Source organism: Capsicum annuum, chromosome 8 (genome assembly GCF_002878395.1).
Source record: "Capsicum annuum cultivar UCD-10X-F1 chromosome 8, UCD10Xv1.1, whole genome shotgun sequence".
Taxonomy (NCBI): domain Eukaryota; kingdom Viridiplantae; phylum Streptophyta; class Magnoliopsida; order Solanales; family Solanaceae; genus Capsicum; species Capsicum annuum.
The window spans coordinates 162,322,990-162,344,080 of NC_061118.1; the positions used below are offsets into that span (position 1 = coordinate 162,322,990).

At 37.0% G+C, this 21,091-nt stretch overlaps 1 protein-coding gene across 1 annotated transcript; it reads left to right on the plus strand.

The window, feature by feature from the left end:
* Positions 1–1,816: 1,816 nt before the first annotated feature.
* LOC107879902 (2-oxoglutarate-dependent dioxygenase 19) lies at positions 1,817–5,032 on the plus strand. Its single transcript, XM_047394939.1, has 4 exons — positions 1,817–2,168; positions 3,170–3,408; positions 3,615–3,942; positions 4,637–5,032. Exons 1-4 carry the CDS (start codon positions 1,926–1,928, stop codon positions 4,892–4,894), a joined length of 1,068 nt encoding a protein of 355 aa, XP_047250895.1. The 5' UTR covers positions 1,817–1,925; the 3' UTR covers positions 4,895–5,032.
* The last annotated feature ends 16,059 nt before the right edge of the window (positions 5,033–21,091 follow it).

The window sequence follows — 21,091 nt, forward strand, 5'->3', positions numbered from 1 at the left end:
GTACACACACAAAGTTTGGGGTCATAGATGTGATCTGAGGTCAAGTTAAAATGACATGTTTATGTATTGTGCCTTTATGAAAAGTGATTTGAATTTTTACAACTTTATTAAAAATCTCCGCAATATAATAGACAAAATTATTTAATTTTAAATAATCAAACATTACACGTGCGAGACACGTGCGATTAAACTAGTATAATAAAACATATGATGTAGAAAGTCGAACCTCCTCTTCTTTTATGAGATGAAAATACTCCAATTCGTTACTTAAAAATTGAAGTACAAATTATTTTCATAATGAGAAAATCTATTCATTTTGTATTGCACTATAAGATTTTACACAAAACATAAAGGAAGAGAAGGTTTGAAATATGTTACTTAATTCTTCCTCTATTAGCAAACATTTTGCTAGATAAAAATATCTGAATTTAAGTTAGTAAAATATACACCAACAATTGGAAAAAGAGATAGGATAAACTATAATCATGCACCTTCTAGTTCTAGATTATCATATTATTATATATGCAGCGTCATAGATTTTTATAGGTCAATTTAACATAATAACGCATAAAAATGCATATTTTATCTAACACATTTATATAACGCGTAAAAATGTTGATTTTATCTAACGCGTTTATGTGAATTGTGATAGGACCTCAAAAAGTTTTTTTCGTTTTCATTAGTTAACATCAAGAGTCTACATCTTTTCAATTACATACATTATTTCACGTGAAAAAGGTGAAAAAGAGGGATGCATTATGTAACATACATTATTGCTTTAGTGTGTAGGGTTTTTCTTTTTTTCTCTTAGTCTTAACTTAGATCACTATCAATATGTCGAAAGAAGGGTCATCTCAAATAATACCAGTCCATGCTATTTGGGACTGAAAAAAATATTTTGTGATGGCAAATTTTCAAACATGTTAAAATGTTTTTTGGGGGCCCTGTAAAACATTTAATTTTTTTTCAAATGTACATTTATCAGAAATATAATTCCACAAAAATTATGAAATTGATGTCAGAAACCGTTGATAAGATATACTAATCAACATATTCTGAATCTTGTTATTCTTAAGAACAGTAATATTTTTCGTATATTTTTCAAAAATTCAATTTTAAATTTAAAAATATTAAATTATCTTAGCTTATTGATGAATTAGTTCTGAAGATTAGTTAAATAGACTCTCGTGAAGATTAGTGAAATAGCTTAGTGATCAATTTCAAATCGACTTTTGAGAGACAAATTATTACAGAAATTAAAACTTAATGGCGTGATATTCAACTAAATACGCACACTTCTACTCAAACGACGTTTCACATGGAAGATAGAGATGTTATTATATTCCAGCAAAGCATGCAGAAATGCATGGCAGGAAAATAGCCAACCATGGCTGATGGGACAAATTAAAAGATACAGTTTTTTTGTGGTTTGCATTATATATGACTATAATTTTATGTTCAAGTTGGTAGGGCCTTAGCTTGACTGTTCCCTTTTCGAAATTAGGTCGGTGGTGATAGAAGTGATAAAATTAGCCAATGAAAATATGATTCTTCTAAGTTGTTTACGTTAAATGTAACGTGTTAATAATCTAGTCAATCATTTAACTTTTAGTATTTAATTATTTTATCAAGTCAATTTATTTTAATCCGATCAAATTTAATTCAACACGTTGATTTAGCACTCGTGGGCCGTGGCCCTTGAGTTTCTTTTTCTTTTGGAATTCCACTTGTTGATATAGTCAATTTAACAATTTTTCAAGTAATATGTATTGATTACATACGAACTTCTCAAACAAACAGCTAACCGTGACACTATTGTACGACTGTAAATTAAAAAATGCAACGCTTATATATATAGCTACTACTACTGCGTACTACTCATAACACATTATTACGTACACAAGACATTAGAAATTAAACACAATATGTTGAAAACAAGTGCGAAAGAAGTAGCTGAGTTGCCAGATCTCAAAGCAGTGCCTTCTAATTACTATGTTGATAACCACCATAATTACTCATTACCTGCAGCCATTATTGACACTAATTATGATGATGATTCATTAATCCCCATCATTGATTTCTCCCTCCTTTCTTCAGAAGATCCTCATCAACACTCCAAAGCCATTCAAGACCTTGGAAGAGCTTGTCAACACTGGGGATTTTTCATGGTATGTACCTTTATCAATATATACTCTTGCCTAGCTCTTTCCAAAATGTGCCATTTTTTATTTTCGAAATTTAAACTATACTATTGAAACATTGAGTTTGCTTTACTCTCATGGATTATTGATCTTTCCATCTTACCTGCAAAACTCAACAAACAAGTTAGTAGCAAAATTCCTCAAGCGTCTCATATGTGGAAACTCTCAACTCGGCATAAAGTGTCTTCCCGAAGTTGATAGAGAACTTCTCTTATCCAATCAATTGATCGACAAGGTCACTTATTCTTTGAGGTTTTAATTTGAACAATATTTTAAAATATACTTTTTTCATAATACTGACATGAGAAGAAGTGCCATTGTTATAGTACTTTTCATATAGTTTTTGAATATCTAAATTTTAAATTAAAATATTGAATTAATTTATTTTAATTTAGCTTAAAATATTAGTCGATTCACCCACGGGAAACAAAATGCACACCACATTATTGAATTGGGATGGAGGGAGAACTAGCATTTCTTATTTTACTTGGACTAATTAGCGACTTTGAATTAGTTGCTATTGTGTTAGTTTCCCTTGCATGAATGAATGCATTGGCAAATTCAATCATGTAGCTTTAGAGCCCTTGACTTTCTCAACTGAACTTAATTAGACTGTTCAACAAAAGTATAGCAGGAAGGAATTAGCTTATTTTGTATTGAATTTTATGTGTTTTTCATTCATAAAATTTTAAAATTCCTTCCGGGTTCGATAGGATACCTTTATTTTGATTGATGTCATATAGTTTGACTCTGTACGCCGTGCAAGGAAAAAGTAAAAGACATTTAACTTGTGGTATTGAACACGTACTATGACATTTGTATAATCGACTATAAGATTTTTGAAGCTTAATTATGATCTTAAACATGACGTAATATTTATATGACTATATAAGAGCTTCTCATTAAGGATAAAGTAACAAAATTTATTAGGATGGGGTCTCTGTCTAATTGTTATGTTGTGAGTGCAGCTTGTGAACCATGGAATAGAAGAAAGTTTGATGGAGGAGTTGATAGGGGTGACGAATGAGTTCTTCTTGATGCCAGAGGAGGACAAGTGGAAGTACAAAGGGGAAAATGTATTTGATCCAATAAAGTATGGCACCAGCTTTAATTATACTTCAAATGAGACCAACTTTTACTGGAGAGATTTCCTTAAACTCACTCTTCATCCTCAATTTCATTCTCCTGACCAACCCAACAATTTCAGGTACGCTCAACATCATATTACTTGCATTTACTCAATAGATATATCAGTCATTCAACTCTTATTTTCAGATGGTACTTCACTGATTGTACTCCCTCCGTTTCTAAATAAGTGGTTATCATACAGTATTTATCTTATTTTCCTCTTAAATGATTGGCTATTTATGTCAATTACCCAATCAAGATCTCATGATTTTATAAATTTTACAGAGAAGTTTTACGTGATTATTGTGACAAGTCAAGAAAAGTGGCAAGAATGTTGCTGTCAGGAATATCAGAAAGTTTAGGATTGGAAAAAGAGTTGATGGAAAAATCACTGGATCTGGACTCGGGTTTCGAGCTGTTGGTTGCAAATTACTATCCAGCATGTCCACAGCCCGAACTTGTATTGGGCCTTCCACCCCATTCTGACTTTGGGCTTTTGACACTTCTCATACAAAATGACGTTGGTGGATTACAAATACAACACAATGGAAAATGGATCAACATCAATCCCATTACCAACTCTATTTTGGTCAACACTGGGGATCACCTCGAGGTATAAATATTAAAGAAGGAAAGAAAAAGAAAATATATACTGCAATATTACTTGCTCCATCTACTGATTTTTATACTAAATAACATCCCAATAAAGTTGATAACAAAAAAAAAACTAATTTTATTTTTACAAATTTTAATAAGTATACAATATATAATTATATATAATCATTGTACAATATGCATATATAATCAGACTACACATTAATCATTATACAGCGACAACAGCAACAAACTATTATAGTTAGGTGGGTAAAAAAAACTTTAGTCGGCTGCCAAAAAATGTTAACATCTCCTAGGCATACACATTGATTATACACTAGTTATATGCTAAGTATACACCCGTGACGACTATGAACTAACGACGAGGCAGGTATTTGTGTTATAGCTGGCTGTCAAAAATGTTAACATCACAACGTATATAATGGTTCATACACTTGCGATACACAACGTACATAGTATAAATCCCTTGCATTATAGTCATATATTGTGTATATACCAACGAAGAGTACAGATTATTAGAACTAGCTAGGGAAGGGGGGGGGGGGGAGTGAATTCTTTCCTTTTCGCCTGTCTAAAAATGTTAACGGCCCTTAATTTTCTTATTCCGGCCCTCTCCCAAACCTCACGCATAGCAAGAGGTTTAGTGCATCGAGCTACCCTTTAATGTGATATCTTTTATGTTTTGTTGACAGATATTTACAAATGGGAAATACAAGAGTGTTTTGCACAGAGCAATAGTAAATAAAGAGGCAAGGATATCAATAGGAATAGCAAATTGCCCAGCTATGAATGCTATAGTGAGTCCAGCTGATTCACCTTTAATCCAAAATGAAAGGTTACCACCACTTTATGTTCCCAAGGAATACAGTGAGTATGTGGAGATGCAACAAACTAAGCCACTGGATGGAAAGTCTTGTCTGGATCAAATCAAGATCAATTCACCACCATAAAAGTAAACAAAAAAAAGAAATTATTTCATTTTTTTACACACGACTTGTCTCAAGAAATATGTACTCCTTAAATTCAATCATAATTTAATACCAATCAAAAGATCGAAAATGCTATAAAGTTGCTTACTTTTATTGTTATCTAATTATTATTACTCGATAGATAAATTATTTCAACATTTTCTCTGTCAACGCTAAGTTTGCTAGCTTAGCTTCCATTTGTCAAATGGCATAGCCTTTATTGGTACACTTTTACAAGCTAATGATGTACGTATTTTTTTTTTTGGTTAACTGGAAATGCATTGAACAAAAAAGGTTATAATTACAGAACTAGAGCTCAGTCAGGCTCTAGAACAAAAACGAATAGGCTATGCCCAGAATGAAGAGCTGGAACCCTTCTCATATGTGTAGTTCCATGTACATCTGCCCATACTAACCGGGCTACAAAAGAGGGCGGGGTTACAAAAAAACTGCAGTTATCCATATTTTCCATTTTTACTCCAAATTTTGCTGGAGCATCTACAACCATATTCTGCTCTCTATAGCAGTGATGGACCGGTGGAGACCCTAATTTGCTTAACAATAACCTGCATTCATGAAGTAAGGAATTATATATAAGATTTCCTTGTTGAAGCATTAATATAATTTCCTTCGAATCAATGTTAATCTTAATGGGTAACAACTGATTCTGCAACACTAGTTTGAGACCCTGAATAAGAGCTAAAAGCTCCATTAAATTGTTAGTGGCATGAGAGAAATATTGGGAGAACCCCACTAACCAATCCCCATTTGAATTTCTAATAATCCCTCCAATTCCTCCAATATCAGGGTTGCCTAAGTAGGACCCGTCAGTATTGAGCTTAAAGGAATTCCTGGAGGGTGGGTTCCATGAGAAGGGAACAGAAGTACGAGCAGAGGGTTGATACAAGTATGATCATGATCATGACATTTTTGAGTATTGTAGACACGTAATTTCGTCCCTCCCCGATATATTTTTACTCATTTTTATCTTATCCTACCTTGTACCCTCATCCATGTAATTACATCCCACAATAATACAAAAAATAACTCTCAACAAAATTCCTAACAAACTTTTATTCTTTTTAACATCCTAAAAACCCTTTCATTTAAAAGAAGACACATTACCCATACCCCTACGCCCAACACCCCATACCCACGTGACCCCCCTCATATTTCTTGTCCACAAAGGCAAAAAGGGATAAACATTAGAAAGGGGCCCCACTAGGAAACTTCTAGGAAAGGGACAAAAGGACCATTTTTCCATTTTGGCAAAGGACCATATATACATGACATATACAAATCAAAGGGGGGAGAAAGGTTTTCTTCTTCATTAACCATATTCATCCTTTATTTTTCTTCTCTTCGAACACGCGCACACACAGGAACCCCATAAAAAAATGCACTATAATCTCCATTTATTGGATACAGGGACTGCACAGGGATTTGGGGAAGTCCATAAACACACGCCAGAAATGGGGTAGATCGAGAGAGAGGGAGAGAACAGAGAGAGACGAGAGAGAAGAACTTGGCCGGAGATCGAGTTTTTCGGCCACTCTTCACCGGAAATCACTGCACTAGTTCCGATTTAACTATGAAACCCATCAAAAACTCATCCAAACCATCTCCATCACTGAAAACCAAGATCGAATCGTTAAAAACAACCCAAAATCGACCTGTTTCGGGTTGATTTCGGCCGTTTTGAGTTCGATTTTAGTTTTTTCGAGGTCAGCTTTGGTTTGTTTGGGTTAGTTTTGGTAAGTTCGGTTTAGTTTCGGTTTTTTTAGTGTTGGTGTTGACTACTCTCAAGTGGTTTCGTGGATTTGGTATTTGAATCAAACTGCGAATTCGGGTTGTTTAGCTCTGAGTTGGTTCAGCCGTTGTTGAGGTTTATTTTTTGTCCAAGAATTCGGGTTTTGGCTTCTCTCATTCATTATTATCGATCAGAATCTGAATCTTTGGAGGTCCATTTCTCAACTCTATCCTTTTCTTATGTTTTCGTAGTTGAAGATGTGACTTCATGATGTTTTGAATGTATGTGAATCCTTGTAATTCATGTGGTGTGATTCATAGACTTATACTGAAATTGATTAATGGTTTGGTCGAAGATGACTTAAGTTTATGTTGGCATAAATGAAATCTGGGTGGGAATGGGAAATTGAAAGTATGAACACTATTTTGATTGTGACATACTGATTATTATTTAATTCAGGATAAATATTATTTCTGATCATTGTTAAAATGGATAGACAATATAGGTTTAGGTAGGCAAATTTTAGAACTTGTTGTTTGGTTGAATGTTTGAATATGGAATATTGGTTGAGTGTTTTTTTTTCTAGTTTATCGCATTAGGATCATTTGGCCGGGGAATGCCCTGAAGTACTTTGTATTAATTTATCCGGTGAATGCCTCGAGGTATCTTGTATTTGGAAGATGTTCGTGGTAAAACACGAGAGCGTAGTTAGAATTAGTTTAGGTTAGCGTAGGTTTATATTTTTTGCATTTTTTATATATATTGGACTGTATAATTGGACTGGACATTACATTTTAGATTGTTTTGTTTGTTGTTTGATTGTTTTGCGTGCTTTTGTATGGTTTATAGATTTCGTAGTGTCAAATTAGCCGATATGATTCACCAAGAGACCGTGGTAGAACCACAGGATCGAGAGGTGCCTAACACCTCCCCTCGGTCAACAGAATTCCTTAATCGAAATCTCTGTTCGCGGATCAGTTTTAAAAGAGTCAAAAATAGTTTTGAAAAAGGATTCCCAAAGGTGACTTGGCACACCCAATTATACCAAGTGGCGACTCTGAGTTTAAAAGTAAATAATCCTTTTCGAAGTAAATCTTTATTTTGTCACTTTAAATAAAAGACCTTTCGAACTTAAAATCCAAATCTTTTGGAGTTAAAAAAGGGGTGTGACAGCTCTGGTGACTCTGCTGGGGAATTTTCAGAATATGAGCTAATTTTGGAGTTGTATCGACTTAGTTTGACATTACAGGTGTATAGACATTTTGTTTGAGTTGTTTTGTGTTATTGTTTATAATTGTTGAGTGCCTACGTGCTCTTTTTTACAGTTTTTATCGTATGTGTTACTGCTTTATATCTGGCATCACGTGCATAACTTGAGTCATTCTTTCTACAACAAGTCCTGGAGTGCACGTCGTGCACAGAAACTCTAGTTGAGTCATCCTTATTTTAGGAGGGGGAGCCGTCGGACATATGGAGTGGGTGGAAATCAAAGCAGCCACTATCGACCATATGCTCCCCTGAATAGCCTTGTTAGTAAACCTCAACGTAGGTCAGCCTTTAGGTCATGCTTATCTGCATCATATTAAGACCTAGTAGGACCCATTTGATCCATTGTAGGAGACTCACATCTGAAGCATCCCTACGTGCTAAATGTTGCATCTTTGAGGCTAACGTGGTCATTTGACGGACCGATTTGGGAAAAGCATGTGTTAGAAGTAAAGCGTGTAAAAAAAAGGGAAAAAAAAAAGAAAAAGTGAGTGAAAAAGCAAAAAAGAGTTTCGTAGTTTTTAGAGTTCTTTATGACTTTTGTTTTTCACAATTCAAAAGTTCAAAAAAAGAGTTTTTTTCCCTTTCGTACTCATTTTTCTTTAAAACATCAAAAAAAGATTTTCCTTTTGTTCCTTTACCATGCATTCATAATTTGAAAATTAAAAAAAAAAATTAATTGGAGCTTTTTATAAAGAAAAAAAATACAAAAAAAATGGTAGAAGTTTTGTACATTTCATATAACGAGAATACCCAAAAAGATTTTTTCTTTCATAATTGTTGGTGTCTATTTTATGAGAAGTGTCAAATTGAAAAACTCAAAAAAGATTTTATTGACATCTTTCATCGTCTGTTTGTAATCGCGTCTCTCAGGTCAAGTCTTAGTCTGTTCTTTAATCCTTAATTGTCCAATCTGGACGAACTACGCATACCTGATTCCCGCCCCTTGGGCGAGATACGTAGGCAACCCTCGGTGGATCCGGTAATCTGTATTTTTGGCCTTTATCTTAGTCTTAGCCTAGGTTTTTCTCCCCGCAATCTAGTGTTGTTAGTTGTCCTAGCCAAGTGGGCTGATTTTATTCAGTGGTACTGTTCGACGATTCGGAGTCCTTCGACATGTCCGCGTCAAAGTCTCATGGGTTGGGAATTTTTGCTCCTATCGAATTTTTAAGGTAACGTCTTATGTGTTATTATAGGATTGATCAGTCCACAAAGTCTAGAGTCCTTATGGTTGTCAAGGTACCCAAAAAGTTGATCAAGTAGTGGGGCACATTCAATTACTCTGAAAAGCACAAAGTGAGGAAAGTTTTAGGCAATCTGGTAGCGCTTCTTGATCTCACGCCCCGTCCAGATCTAATAGAGGCCGTGTTGACTTTTTGGGATCCAAATAATTTGGTGTTTAGGTTCGAAAGTTGTGAATTGACTCCTACTTTGGCCGAAATATCTCGTTTGTTTTGACTACCTTATATGGATCAACAAATGATTTTAGCCCAAAATCATACAGGCAAGAGATTTCTTTGACTTTGTGGGTTGAAAGATAACAAGAATTTAGGGTGCCTCAAACAATCATGGATCTCCTTCGACTATTTATTTGCTAGATTTGGGTCCTCGGAAAGTTTTGACTGCTTTTGGGATGAATTTTGTACTACCAAGAAGAAGTGGGAACAACGTCGTCTCGAGGTTTTCTGTTTGGCTCTATTGGGTATCTTAGTATTCCCGTTAGATAGAGGCGTATCAATACCCGCTTACAATCAGTGGTGATGGCTTTAGTTAAGAAAAAGGAGCAAGTTACCATTGTACCAATGATCTTAACTGAAATATATAAGGCTTTAATGGAGGTGAAAGGAGGGATTCGATTTTTTGAGGGGAATAACTTAATATTACAGTTGTGGATGATAGAGCATTTGCATGCGCCTTCTTTAGTTGGAGAAAATGTGGTTGATTGTTGTATGGATGATCGGGTGTACGCCATGGAGGAGAGAATACGTTTTGATAAATTTTATTTACCTGTGGGAGTCAATGCTTGGGTCAAATTTCTCGAAGCAAGAACACATGACAATATCCTTTGGACCTATCGATGGCTCAATCCTAAGGTATTTTTTTCTGGATGTCGCATGCAACCTCTTCTAGTTCTGATAGGACTCAAATGCACTAGGCCTTACAGTCCGAGTAGGATAATGCGTCAGTTAGGTAGGGAGCAAGATATCCCACCGATATTGGACCTTCACAAGGATATCGAGTACTTTAAGGATATAGCCAAAGAGGAAATCAAGTACGAGCAATTCTGGCTTAATGCAACAGAATTGGGTGTAGATTCTTTCAAAATAGGTCTGGACAATCCGGGTTACACTCAAAGATATGGAGTCTGGCTTCAATCCATACCTCGGGGTGTTAGTAGGCCATTACCAATGCAGCTTAGAGGGAGAGTGCAGGAAGAATGCATAGTTAATGACCGTCGGGATGAAGATGCGGGGGCCAAAGTGAAAGAATTGAGAGTCCAATTGTCAAGTTTGCTCGCAACTGTGGAAGGATATCAGAATAGTCTTTATAGATGTACTCCCCAGGAGGCAGGTACACGGGCTAGAGGCTTTCTACCCAATATCAAAGTATCATTGCAAGGTATGTTGCACGATTTGAGAGAGAAAGAGGGAACTTCACAGGCAGGTCCATCTCAGCCAGGGTCATCCCACACCGCACCAATTTGAAGGAGCAACCTTCATCTTTTATTTAGTTTGAGTCCTTTATTTTTTCTGTCATTGTGTTTTTGTGTCTTTGTTCAGTCGTGTCATGTTTGTTTGAAACGTTAGAGGTCTTTACTAGGAGTATTACGCATGTTATCTTATGGGTTTAGAATGTTGTTTAGTCTTAGTTGATCAGTTTTAAGTTGTCTTAAATTCGAAGTTTGTGTTAGCTGTCTTTTTATGAAATGTTGTGACGTTGCGTTGTTCTTTCTTTTGTTTTTTTTCAAAAAAAAAAACTTCAACTTTGTGATAGTTATGCATGCGCTTTCCGAACTACGCAAGATCTGATTCATGTACAACATGATACGTAGGCAACCTACTTTTGGGTTCGATCTAATCATTTTGTTTCTTGGTTTTTTCATTATTTTTCTTTTATTTTAAGGAAAAACAAAAGTCATAAAGAATGATTAAAAGAGAGAGAGCGAGAGAGGAAAGAAAAAAAATAATGAGAGTAGGGAAAAAAGGATAAAAAAGGGACTGACGCGAGAGATGAAAGAAGTGATGGTGAAAGAAAAAAAAGAAAAAAAAGAGGTGTGATTGGAGTAAAGAAGCAAATGGTGTAGGAAAAAGATCGGGATGAAGTTAAAATAACCTTGCTACCCTTAAAGGTTGGTAGAAATACGCATGAATCTAGGATAATTTTACAAATGTGATTCCCATGCTTGTTGTGTGACCTAATCCTAACGGGTTTTGTCTTTGATGAGCATGTTCTTTCAGATAAGTGGTTGGTTTGCAGCACTCTGGCTAGTCACCCGTACTTCACTAGATCAAAAGCGAAACTTGCCATGGCTAGTAGGGAGATTGAAAATTCACTCATTGACCCAGATCAGGATCCCAGGGAAGAAAGTTCAGAATGCAATGATGAGGTATTGAGACTTAGAAAACAATTGCTAGATCTGCACCGAGCATGGGCTAGTGGAATGCCTCTTCCTCCACTCCCTGAAGATCTTGGGAATATCCCCAATTGCTAACTGCTTTCTCAGGCACAATTCTCTGTTCCCATTAAGTCACTGGAGCATGCACCAGGATTCACTCTGCGGCAATATTACCATGGCACTTCTAGTGTGCCCCTGGTAGTTCCTCAACCAAGGCCCGTGACTCAGCCAGCACCACTGCCAGCACCTGTGTTCGTGGCTCTGCCACCACCTGAAGCTCCCACATATGTTGTGCGTCCGACAATAGTGCTTCCTCGGTTTACCAGTGAGCCAGTATTGAAAGTTTCAGATAGTCAGTATTATGCCCCGGAGCCTACTTTGAGAATGAATGAACCATATGGGTACGCTCAGCCACCTGCATTTCCATTTGATATGGAGAAACCTGTCTCAACAGAGGAACAAGAGGTCATAGCGTGGAAATTGAAAAGATTAGAACAGGCCATGAGAAATCTGCAGGGAACCGAAGGTTATAAGAGTGTTTCCTATAAAGATCTTTGTATGTTCCCAGACGTCAACCTTCCCCTCGATTTTAAAATGCCCAAGTTCGAGAAGTATGCTAGGCACGGAGATCCCGTGGCACACTTGAGACGTTATTGCAACCAATTGAGGGCTGCAGGGGGAAGGGAAGAGTTGCTTATGGCTTTCTTTGGCAAGAGTATTTCTGATCTGGCTTCAGAATAGTTTGTCGATCAATATATCAACACGTGGAACAACTGGAATGACTTAGCTTCTGAGTTTGTACAACATTTTTAGTATAACGTCGACCAGATTCTTGATGAAAAATCCTTGGTCAACATGAAGAATAAAAGCATCGAAGGATTTAGGGAATACGCGATAAGGTAGCGTGAATAGGGCGCCAGGGTAAAGCCTCCAATGAAGGAGAGTAAGCTGGTAGAGGTCTTTATTCAGGCACAATAGTGAGTTTTGATAGAGGACGAAATCAAGACCTGCCGAATAGTGAGTTTTGCCGCGTTAAAAGCCACCACACAAGCAATTCAAGGTGGATCTGGCACGTTTGGAGGTAAAAAAAAGAAAGAGAACATGGTGACCGTTGTTGCTAGACCCCATTCCTATCCCAAAAGACTGTCTCACCCCTATCCCCAATCCCAAGCCCAAGCCTATGTCTAAGCTCCATATATTCCTTCCCACCATTACTACCCTCCGTAAAACCCACCATATTCCATTCCACCCCCTTCTTACCCAGTATATAGTGCACAACCATATGCCCAAACTCCTTCTTTCCCATAATGGCGTGCACAAGTTCCATAAAAGCATCCATCAGTTCCACCAAATTACCAAAACCTCTCCAGACCCAATTTCCAACCCAGGTCCGAGTACAAAAAAGATAAGGTGGTCAAAAATCAGTTCACACCTCTTGGGGAGTCATATTATAGCTTGTTTGATAGGTTGAGAAAGATGAAGGTCTTAAGCCCAATTCAAGGAAGGCTTTCAAATCCACCTCTGAGAAATCTTGATTATTCGTTAAGGTGTGCATATTATTCTGACATGCCAGGATACGATATCGAGAATACTGGTATTTAAAAAAAGTTGTCCAAGATTTAATTGACATAAATAAGATGTTGGTCCAGGCCCCGGAGGTTCTAAACATTAACCAGAATCTGCTGCCAACCCATGATGAAACCAATATGTTAGAATTGATATATGATGGGAAAGAGTTGTCAAGGTGTTATAAGCCTATTGTTAAGATACAGACCAATGAGGAAAAATCAGTGAATGTAGCAGAGTCGTTAAAAGCAATGTCATTAAGTTAGAAAAAAATGGGAGAAGATAAAGCCCAAGAAAGCACAAAGAAACCCGTGATCACAGTGCAAGGTGCCAGAAGATATATTGATTCAAGTAAGGATAAACCTAAGTTAACGATGATAGGAGCTCCGGGTAAGCCCATCTTGACGGTGAAAGAAGCACTGGCAGAGCCTATTGTCCTCAAATCGGTGACCCAACCTTCGATAGTTGATACGAAAAAGGTTCCTTGGAACTATAAGTGCATCGTGCCTGAAAGCTTAAGAAAGTCTATGCCAATTGTAAGTAGACCTTCATCTATCAAAAAGCCTGTCACCGAAGAAGAAGCTAAAGAATTTTTGAAAAAGATGAAGTTGCCAGAGTATTCAATAATAGATTAGCTGAAGAAAACCCTTGCTCAAATTTCCCTCTTATCTTTGTTGTTGCATTCCAAGGAACATCGTGATATTATATTGAAGGTATTAAATGAAGCATATATTTCTAGGGAGGTTACAGTAAATCAGCTTGAGAAAATGGTCAAAAAAATCTTTGAGATCAATCAGATCAGCTTCTCTGATGACGAATTGCCAATTGAAGGTACATGGCATAATCGGGGGCTTTATATTATCGTGAAGTGTGAAGATTTCTACGTCACTCATGTCATGATTGATGGAGGTTCTGGTATAAATATTTGCCCTATTTCCACCTTACAAAAGTTGAACATTGGTGTTGAAAGGATCAGGCCCAACAATGTATGTGTCAGGGCTTTCGATGGAGCAAAGTCCAACTCTATTGATGAAATAGAACTAATGTTGATTATAGGGCTTGTTGAATTCGCCCTAGAGTTTCAAGTATTGAATATCGACTCCTCTTACAATCTGTTATTGGGAAGACCATTAGATCTACAAGGCCAAGGTGGTTGCGTCTACATTGCGCCAGATGATCAAGTTTGAGCATGACAGGCAAGAAGTGGTTGTTCACGGTGAAGGGGACTTGTCCACCTACGAAGATTCTCCCTTGTCTCTAATTGAACAAACAATGTAGAGGAGAAATTTGTCTATCAAACTTTTGATACAGTGCCAGTAGATTGTATCCTTGAAGGACATGTTATTTTGGGACCATAATTGTCTTCCACTTCTATCATAATGGTGAGTGAACTTTTGAAATATGGATTTGTAACAGGGAAGGTTTTGGGAGTGTCTCTGCACGATATGGTTCGTCCCATACGTCTGAATAAGAACATGAGCACTTTTGGTTGGGATTTAAACCTATGACTGAAGATCTGAAGAAGGCCAAGGGAAGGAAAAAGAAAACACGATCACTCCCTCGCCCAGTGCCCCTACTCAGTAAGTCATTCATCAAGGGCAGTGTTGTGGCACCTATAGAGTTTGGAGTTGAATTGGTTGATGACCTGTAGAACCTATTGATTGAAGTTGACATGGTTGAAGTAGGAGAAGGTACCAGTAAGGCAAACGTGCAATTCATAGGTCCAGCTGTTCGGCTCAACAATTGGAAAGTCACTCCTCTCCCCGTCAGGAGGGAGTTTTGGTAGTTTATTTTGTTTTACTTTCTATTTATCTGAGTTATTCCATGGTTGTAACTCAAAATTTAGTTTGTTTATGTTATGTTGGCATTTATGTTTAAACCCTCTTATCTTTCCTTTTAATGAAATGCAATGTCCCTTTTATTTCGTGTCTAATATAGTTCGTTTTTATTTTTTTCTTTATATAGTTCTCTTTATGCTGATTCTAATGACATGACATGCATGCAAAATTTTCAGCCTGATCTTAAAATCCAAACTAATCAAGATATAATGAAGCAAGAGAGGGAATATAATGAAGAAGAGGCACTAGAGAAAATAAGCAAAGAGTTGGAACAGTTTGAAGACAAGTCCAATCCTAATTCAAATGAAACTGAGCCAATTAATCTAGGGAATCAAGAAGATGTTAGGGAAACTAAAATCAGTGTACATGATTTGCCACAGCTAAAAGATGAAATGATTCAAGCATTAATTGATTATAAGGATGTTTTTGCATGGTCTTATGATGATATGCCTGGTTTAAGCACTGAATTAGTGGCCCATAAATTGCAAACTGATCCTGCATTTCCCCTGTGAAACAGAAGTTGAGAAAGTTTAAAACTGATGTAAGTATCAAAATCAAAGAGGAAATTATGAAACAACTTGAAGCCAAAGTCATTCGAGTGTCTCGTTATCCTACGTGGTTATCCAATGTTGTTCCTGTCCCAAAGAAATATGGCAAAATTTGAGTATGTGTTGATAACCGTTATTTGAACAGAAAAGTCCGAAGAATGATTTTCCGTTGCCTAACATCCATATTTTGCTGGACAATTGTACTAAACACTAGGTTGCCTCTTTTGTGGATTGCTATGCCGGATACCACCAGATCATTATGGATGATGAAGACGCAAAAAAGACATCTTTTATCACACCATGGGGGACTTATTGCTATCGAGTCATGCCGTTTGGTTTGAAGAATGCTGGAGCAATATACATGAGAGCCATGACCACTATATTTCATGATATGATGAATAAGGAGATCGAGGTCTATGTAGATGATGTGATTATTAAGTCAAAAAGTCAGGCTGACCATGTTAATGATTTAAGAAAGTTCTTTGAAAGGCTTTGCAGGTATAATCTCAAGCTCAACTCGATAAAATATGTGTTTGGAGTTTCGTCTGGAAAGCTGTTGGGGTTTGTAGTCAGCCATCGAGGAATTGAATTGGGTCCCTCAAAAATCAAAGCCATTCAGGATTTTTCCCCACCCAAGAATAGGACAGAGGTGATGAGTTAGCTTGGTAGACTGAACTATATCAGCAGGTTTATTGCTCAACTCATAACCACGTGTGATCCCATTTTCAAGTTGCTGAAAAAGAGTGCTGCGGTAGAGTGGACTGAAGAATGTCAGGAAGCGTTTGACAAAATCAAAAAATATTTGTCAAATTCGCCCGTGCTGGTACCACCGGAGCTTGGTCGGCCTTTGATCTTGTATTTATCGGTCATGGATAATTCTTTCGGTTGTGTCCTGGGTCAACATGATGTCACAGGCAAAAAGGAGCAGGCTATTTATTATCTTAGCAAGAAGTTCACAACATATGAGGCTAGGTACACTCTTCTTGAAAGGACGTGTTGTGCCCTAACTTGGGTAGCACAGAAGTTGAAGCATTGTCTTTCGTCCTACACTACTTATCTCATCTCCCGCATGGATCTTTTGAAGTATATATTTCTGCCGGCCGGTCATTTGGAAAAGTAGCAAATATTGCTTACCGAGTTCGACATTATATATGTGACTCGAACAGCCATGAAAGCCCAAGACTTGGCAAATCATCTTGTTGAGAATCCTATTGATGAAGAGTATGAGCTACTAAAGACATATTTTCCTGATGAAGAGGTATTCTGTGTCGAGGAAGTTATTATATATGTTGATTCGGCTTGGAAATTGTTCTTTGATGGAGCTGTTAATATGAAAGTAGTCGGAATAGGTGCAGTTCTTATCTCTAAATTGGGGAAACATTTCCCGGTAACAGCGTAACTTTGATTTTATTGTACCAATAATATGACGGAATATAAAACGTGCATTCTTGGTTTGAGGTTAGCTGTTAATATGGGAGTCCAGGAACTATTAGTGTTAGGAAATTCAGATTTGCTTGTCCATCAAATTCAAGGCGATTGGCAGAAGTGAGATTTGAAGGTCATACCATATCGACAATGCTTGCAGGAGCTATGTCAATGGTTTGTGTCAGTGAAATTTAGGCATATTCCAAGGATTCATAATAAGATTGCTGATACTTTAGCCACTCTGTCTTCAATGCTCTAATATCCTGATAAAGCCTATATCAATCCAGTGCATATACAGAGTCGTGATCAGTATGCTTACTATAATACAATTGAAGAAGAGCTCGATGGAGAACCTTGGTTCTTTGATATCAAGCAATACATTCAGTCAGGAGAATACCCAACACATGCCACCAGTGATCAGAAGAGGACTATTAGGCGTTTGGCTAGTGGATTTTTCTTAAGTGAGGGAATCTTATATAAGAGAACCCCAGATTTGGGACTTTTGAGGTATGTAGATGCAAGAGAAGCCTCGACGATCATGGTTGAAATACACTCTGGAGTATGCGGGTCGCATATGAATGGTTATGTCTTGTCAAAGAAGATACTTCAAGCAGGTTATAATTGGCTTACAATGAAGCAGGATTCTATTCATTTTGTTCAGAAATGTCATCAATTTCAGGTACAAGGTGATCTAATACATTCTCCTTCCGTTGAATTGCACGCAATGTCTGCTCCATGGCCTTTCGTAGATTGAGGGATGGACGTGATCGGGCCGATTGAGCCAAAAGCGTTAAATGGGCATAGATTCATTTTGGTGGCCATTGATTACTTCACAAAATAGGTAGAAGCAGTAACTTTCAAGTCAGTGACAAAGAAGGCGGTAGTAGATTTTGTTCATGCCAACATTATTTGTAGGTTTGGAATTTCGAAGATGATCATTATAGACAATGCTGCCAATCTTAATAGTCATTTGATACAAGAAGTATGTCAATAGTTTCAGATCGCATATCAAAATTCCACTCAATATCGTCCGAAGGCTAATGGCACTGTGGAAGCCGCCAATAAGAATATCAAGAAGATACTACAGAAAATGATACAAGGGTCTAGACAGTGGTATGAAAAGTTACTTTTTGCATTGCTAGGTTATCGCACTACTGTTCGTACTTCAACAGGGGCAACTGTGTATTTATTGGTGTATGGGACAAAAGTAGTCATCCTTATAGAAGTTGAAATTCCCTCTCTTCGAGTCATTGTGGAAGCAGAGATTGATGATAATGAGTGGATCAAAACCCAATTGGAATAGTTGAGCTTGATTGATGAAAAAAGGCTGACGTCGGTATGTCATGGCCAATTGTATCAGAGAAGAATAGCTTGAGCGTATAACAAAGAGGTACGCCCCAGGCATTTTGAAGTTGGTCAGTTGGTATTGAAGCGCATCCTTCCTCATCAGGTTGAAGCTAAAGGCAAGTTCTCCCCAAATTGACAAGTTCCCTTCATTGTGAAGAAAGTGTTGGCCAATGGAGCCTTATATTTGACAGATATTGAAGGTAAAATGGCAAAAATGGCTATCAATGCTGATGCGGTCAAAAGATATTATGTATAACATTTTATGCTTTGTTGATTTTATTGCATGTTTAGTACTTGCATTTTTGAAGATTGATATGATGAAGACATTTTATTCTTCTATCCAAACATTGTGTCATCCTTTGTTTACCCGTTTGAGCTTAGTTTTATTTTTCTTTCATATCCCTCTTTTGGAATCAAAATAGAGTCAAAGATAAATGTCAAGAAAATAAGAATAAAAGAAAGTGTTAGAAAAAAAAAGAAAAAAAAAGAAGAAAAAAAATTAAAATTAAATCAAAACAAAGTACAAGCTGATGGAACTACGTGCGACCTGATTCTCCTTTCTCGGGGGTGAGATACGTAGGCTGCCCTATTCAGGGCTCGGTCCAACCAAATAAATATTTTTAAAATCACCCAGTCAACAAAACTGGGGCATGAGTTAATGTGTTGTTTGAGTCGATTACAAAAATTATAAATTCCACCCCCACTTCAAGTGTCATTTGAGCCTCTTGCCATCCTTTTCTAACCTTATCCAAAAGCCAAGTTACAACCAAAGAAATTACTTCAGATCAATCTTTGATAATGTTAAGGCTAAGCATGCAATGGATAAGGGATAGAGAGTCTTACTGGTGAAAACCCTCACGGGAACCATAAGGCGATGGAGAGTTGAGAGAAATAAAAAGGAGAGATTCTTATTGGTGAAAACCCTTATAGGCACCGTAAGGCGATGGAGAGTTCGAGAGAAAAATGAAAAGAAAAGAGATTTATTGGCGAAAGTCTTTTAAGATGTCGTCAATTGAATGAGATATATGAGTCCAATGGATTTGAAAAAGTGGCTCAGCGGCAAAGGCATGAACTCAACAGCAAATGGGAAGTTTGGATAGGAAGATCAGACAGCTTAATCCAAAATGCATATCGTGCTCATTGGAGTTGGTTGCCGTATTCAGATAAGTTTTCTTTTTGAATAAGGGACATTGCCCTTTTCTTTCATTTACGTATTCATACTTTGTTTTTTTATGTCATTTATCAAAATAAAAGTCACCATCATTTTGTTACATTTTAAGTCAAGTCTGTGTCAAAACAAATGAGAAAGAATTTCAAAACTTGCTACCAGTCTTTCCAATTGTATGAGGAAAAGCCAAGGACCAGCACATGAGAGAAACATGATCATAATTCAAAACAAGGCAAAGGTAGTCTATCAACTGACTGGTTTCTAGATTCATGGGAGTATCAGTTGTCAAAAGGTGCATCTCAGAGGTATGGTAAAATAGAAGCTTGATAGTTGAGTCAAAGGCATTCCCCCATCTGGTCTGAGTCAATGATGCGACAAGATAGGGGCAAGTGTTAGCAATTTGAAACAAAGATGAAAGGACCAACTACTGGAGCAGATGCCTGGAAAGCCAAGTGCTGCAAGCCACCACTAAGTCAACTGAATAATTTTTCTTTCTTTGATGAAACAGGGGTAAAGTTTTTGTTCAGTAAATTCAGCTATCATTCGGAAAGAATATCTTGGGATTTTACTTTCTGTTCAGGACCCTCCTGGAAAATGGTACTTTACTTTCTGTTCTGGACCCTACTGGAAAATGGGACTTTACTTTCTGTTCAGGACCCTCCTGAAAAATGGGACTTTAGTTTTTGTTTAGGACCCTCATAAAAAATGGGATTTTAATTTCTGCTTAGGACCCTCCTGAAAAATGGAATTTCATTTTCTGTTCAGGACCCTCCTGAAAAATGGGATTTTACTTTCTGTTCAGGGCCCTCCTGGAAAATGAAATTTTACTTTCTGTTCAGGACCCTCCTGGAAAATAAGATTTTACTTTCTGTTCAGGATCCTCCTAAAAAATGGGACTTTACTTTCTATTCAGGACCCTCCTGGAAAATGGGACTTTACTTTCTATTCAGGACCCTCCTGAAAAATGGGATTTTGCTTTCTGTTCAGGACCCTCCTGAAAAATGGAATTTTACTTTCCGTTCAGGACCCTCCTGAAAAATGAGATTTTACTTTCTGTTTAGGATCCTCCTGAAAAATGAGATGTTACTTTCCGTTCAGGACCCTCATGAAAAATAGAATTTTACTTTATGTTCAGGACCCTCCTGAAAAAAGAGATTTTACTTTATGTTCAGGACCCTTCTGAAAAATGAAAATTTAATTTATGTTCAGGACCCTCCTGAAAAATGAGATTTTACTGTCTGTTCAGGACCCTCCAGAAAAATGGAAATTTACTTTATGTTCAGGACCCTCCAGAAAAATGTGAATTTACTTTATGTTCAGAACCCTCCTAAAAAATGAGATTTTACTGTCTGTTCAGGACCCTCCTGAAAAATGAAAATTTACTTTATGTTCAGGACCCTCCTGAAAAATGGGATTTTACTTTCTGTTCAGGACCCTCCTGAAAAATGGGATTTTACTTTATGTTCAGGACCGTCCTAAAAAATGGGAAAATTGGATTTTACTTTATGTTCAGGACCCACCTGAAAAATGAGAATTTACTTTATGTTCAGGACCCTCCTGAAAAATGAGAATTTACTTTTTGTTTAGGACTCTCCTGAAAAATGAGATTTTACTTTATGTTCAGGACCCTCCTGAAAAATGAGATTTTACTGTCT

Bases quoted from the DNA above. Each gene is read 5' to 3' on its own strand.
- LOC107879902 (XM_047394939.1), top strand. From the start codon at position 1,926: ATGTTGAAAACAAGTGCGAAAGAAGTAGCTGAGTTGCCAGATCTCAAA. The intron at 2,169-3,169 runs GTATGTACCTTT...TTGTGAGTGCAG, and splicing joins AACACTGGGGATTTTTCATG to CTTGTGAACCATGGAATAGA. The intron at 3,943-4,636 runs GTATAAATATTA...TTTTGTTGACAG, and splicing joins ACACTGGGGATCACCTCGAG to ATATTTACAAATGGGAAATA.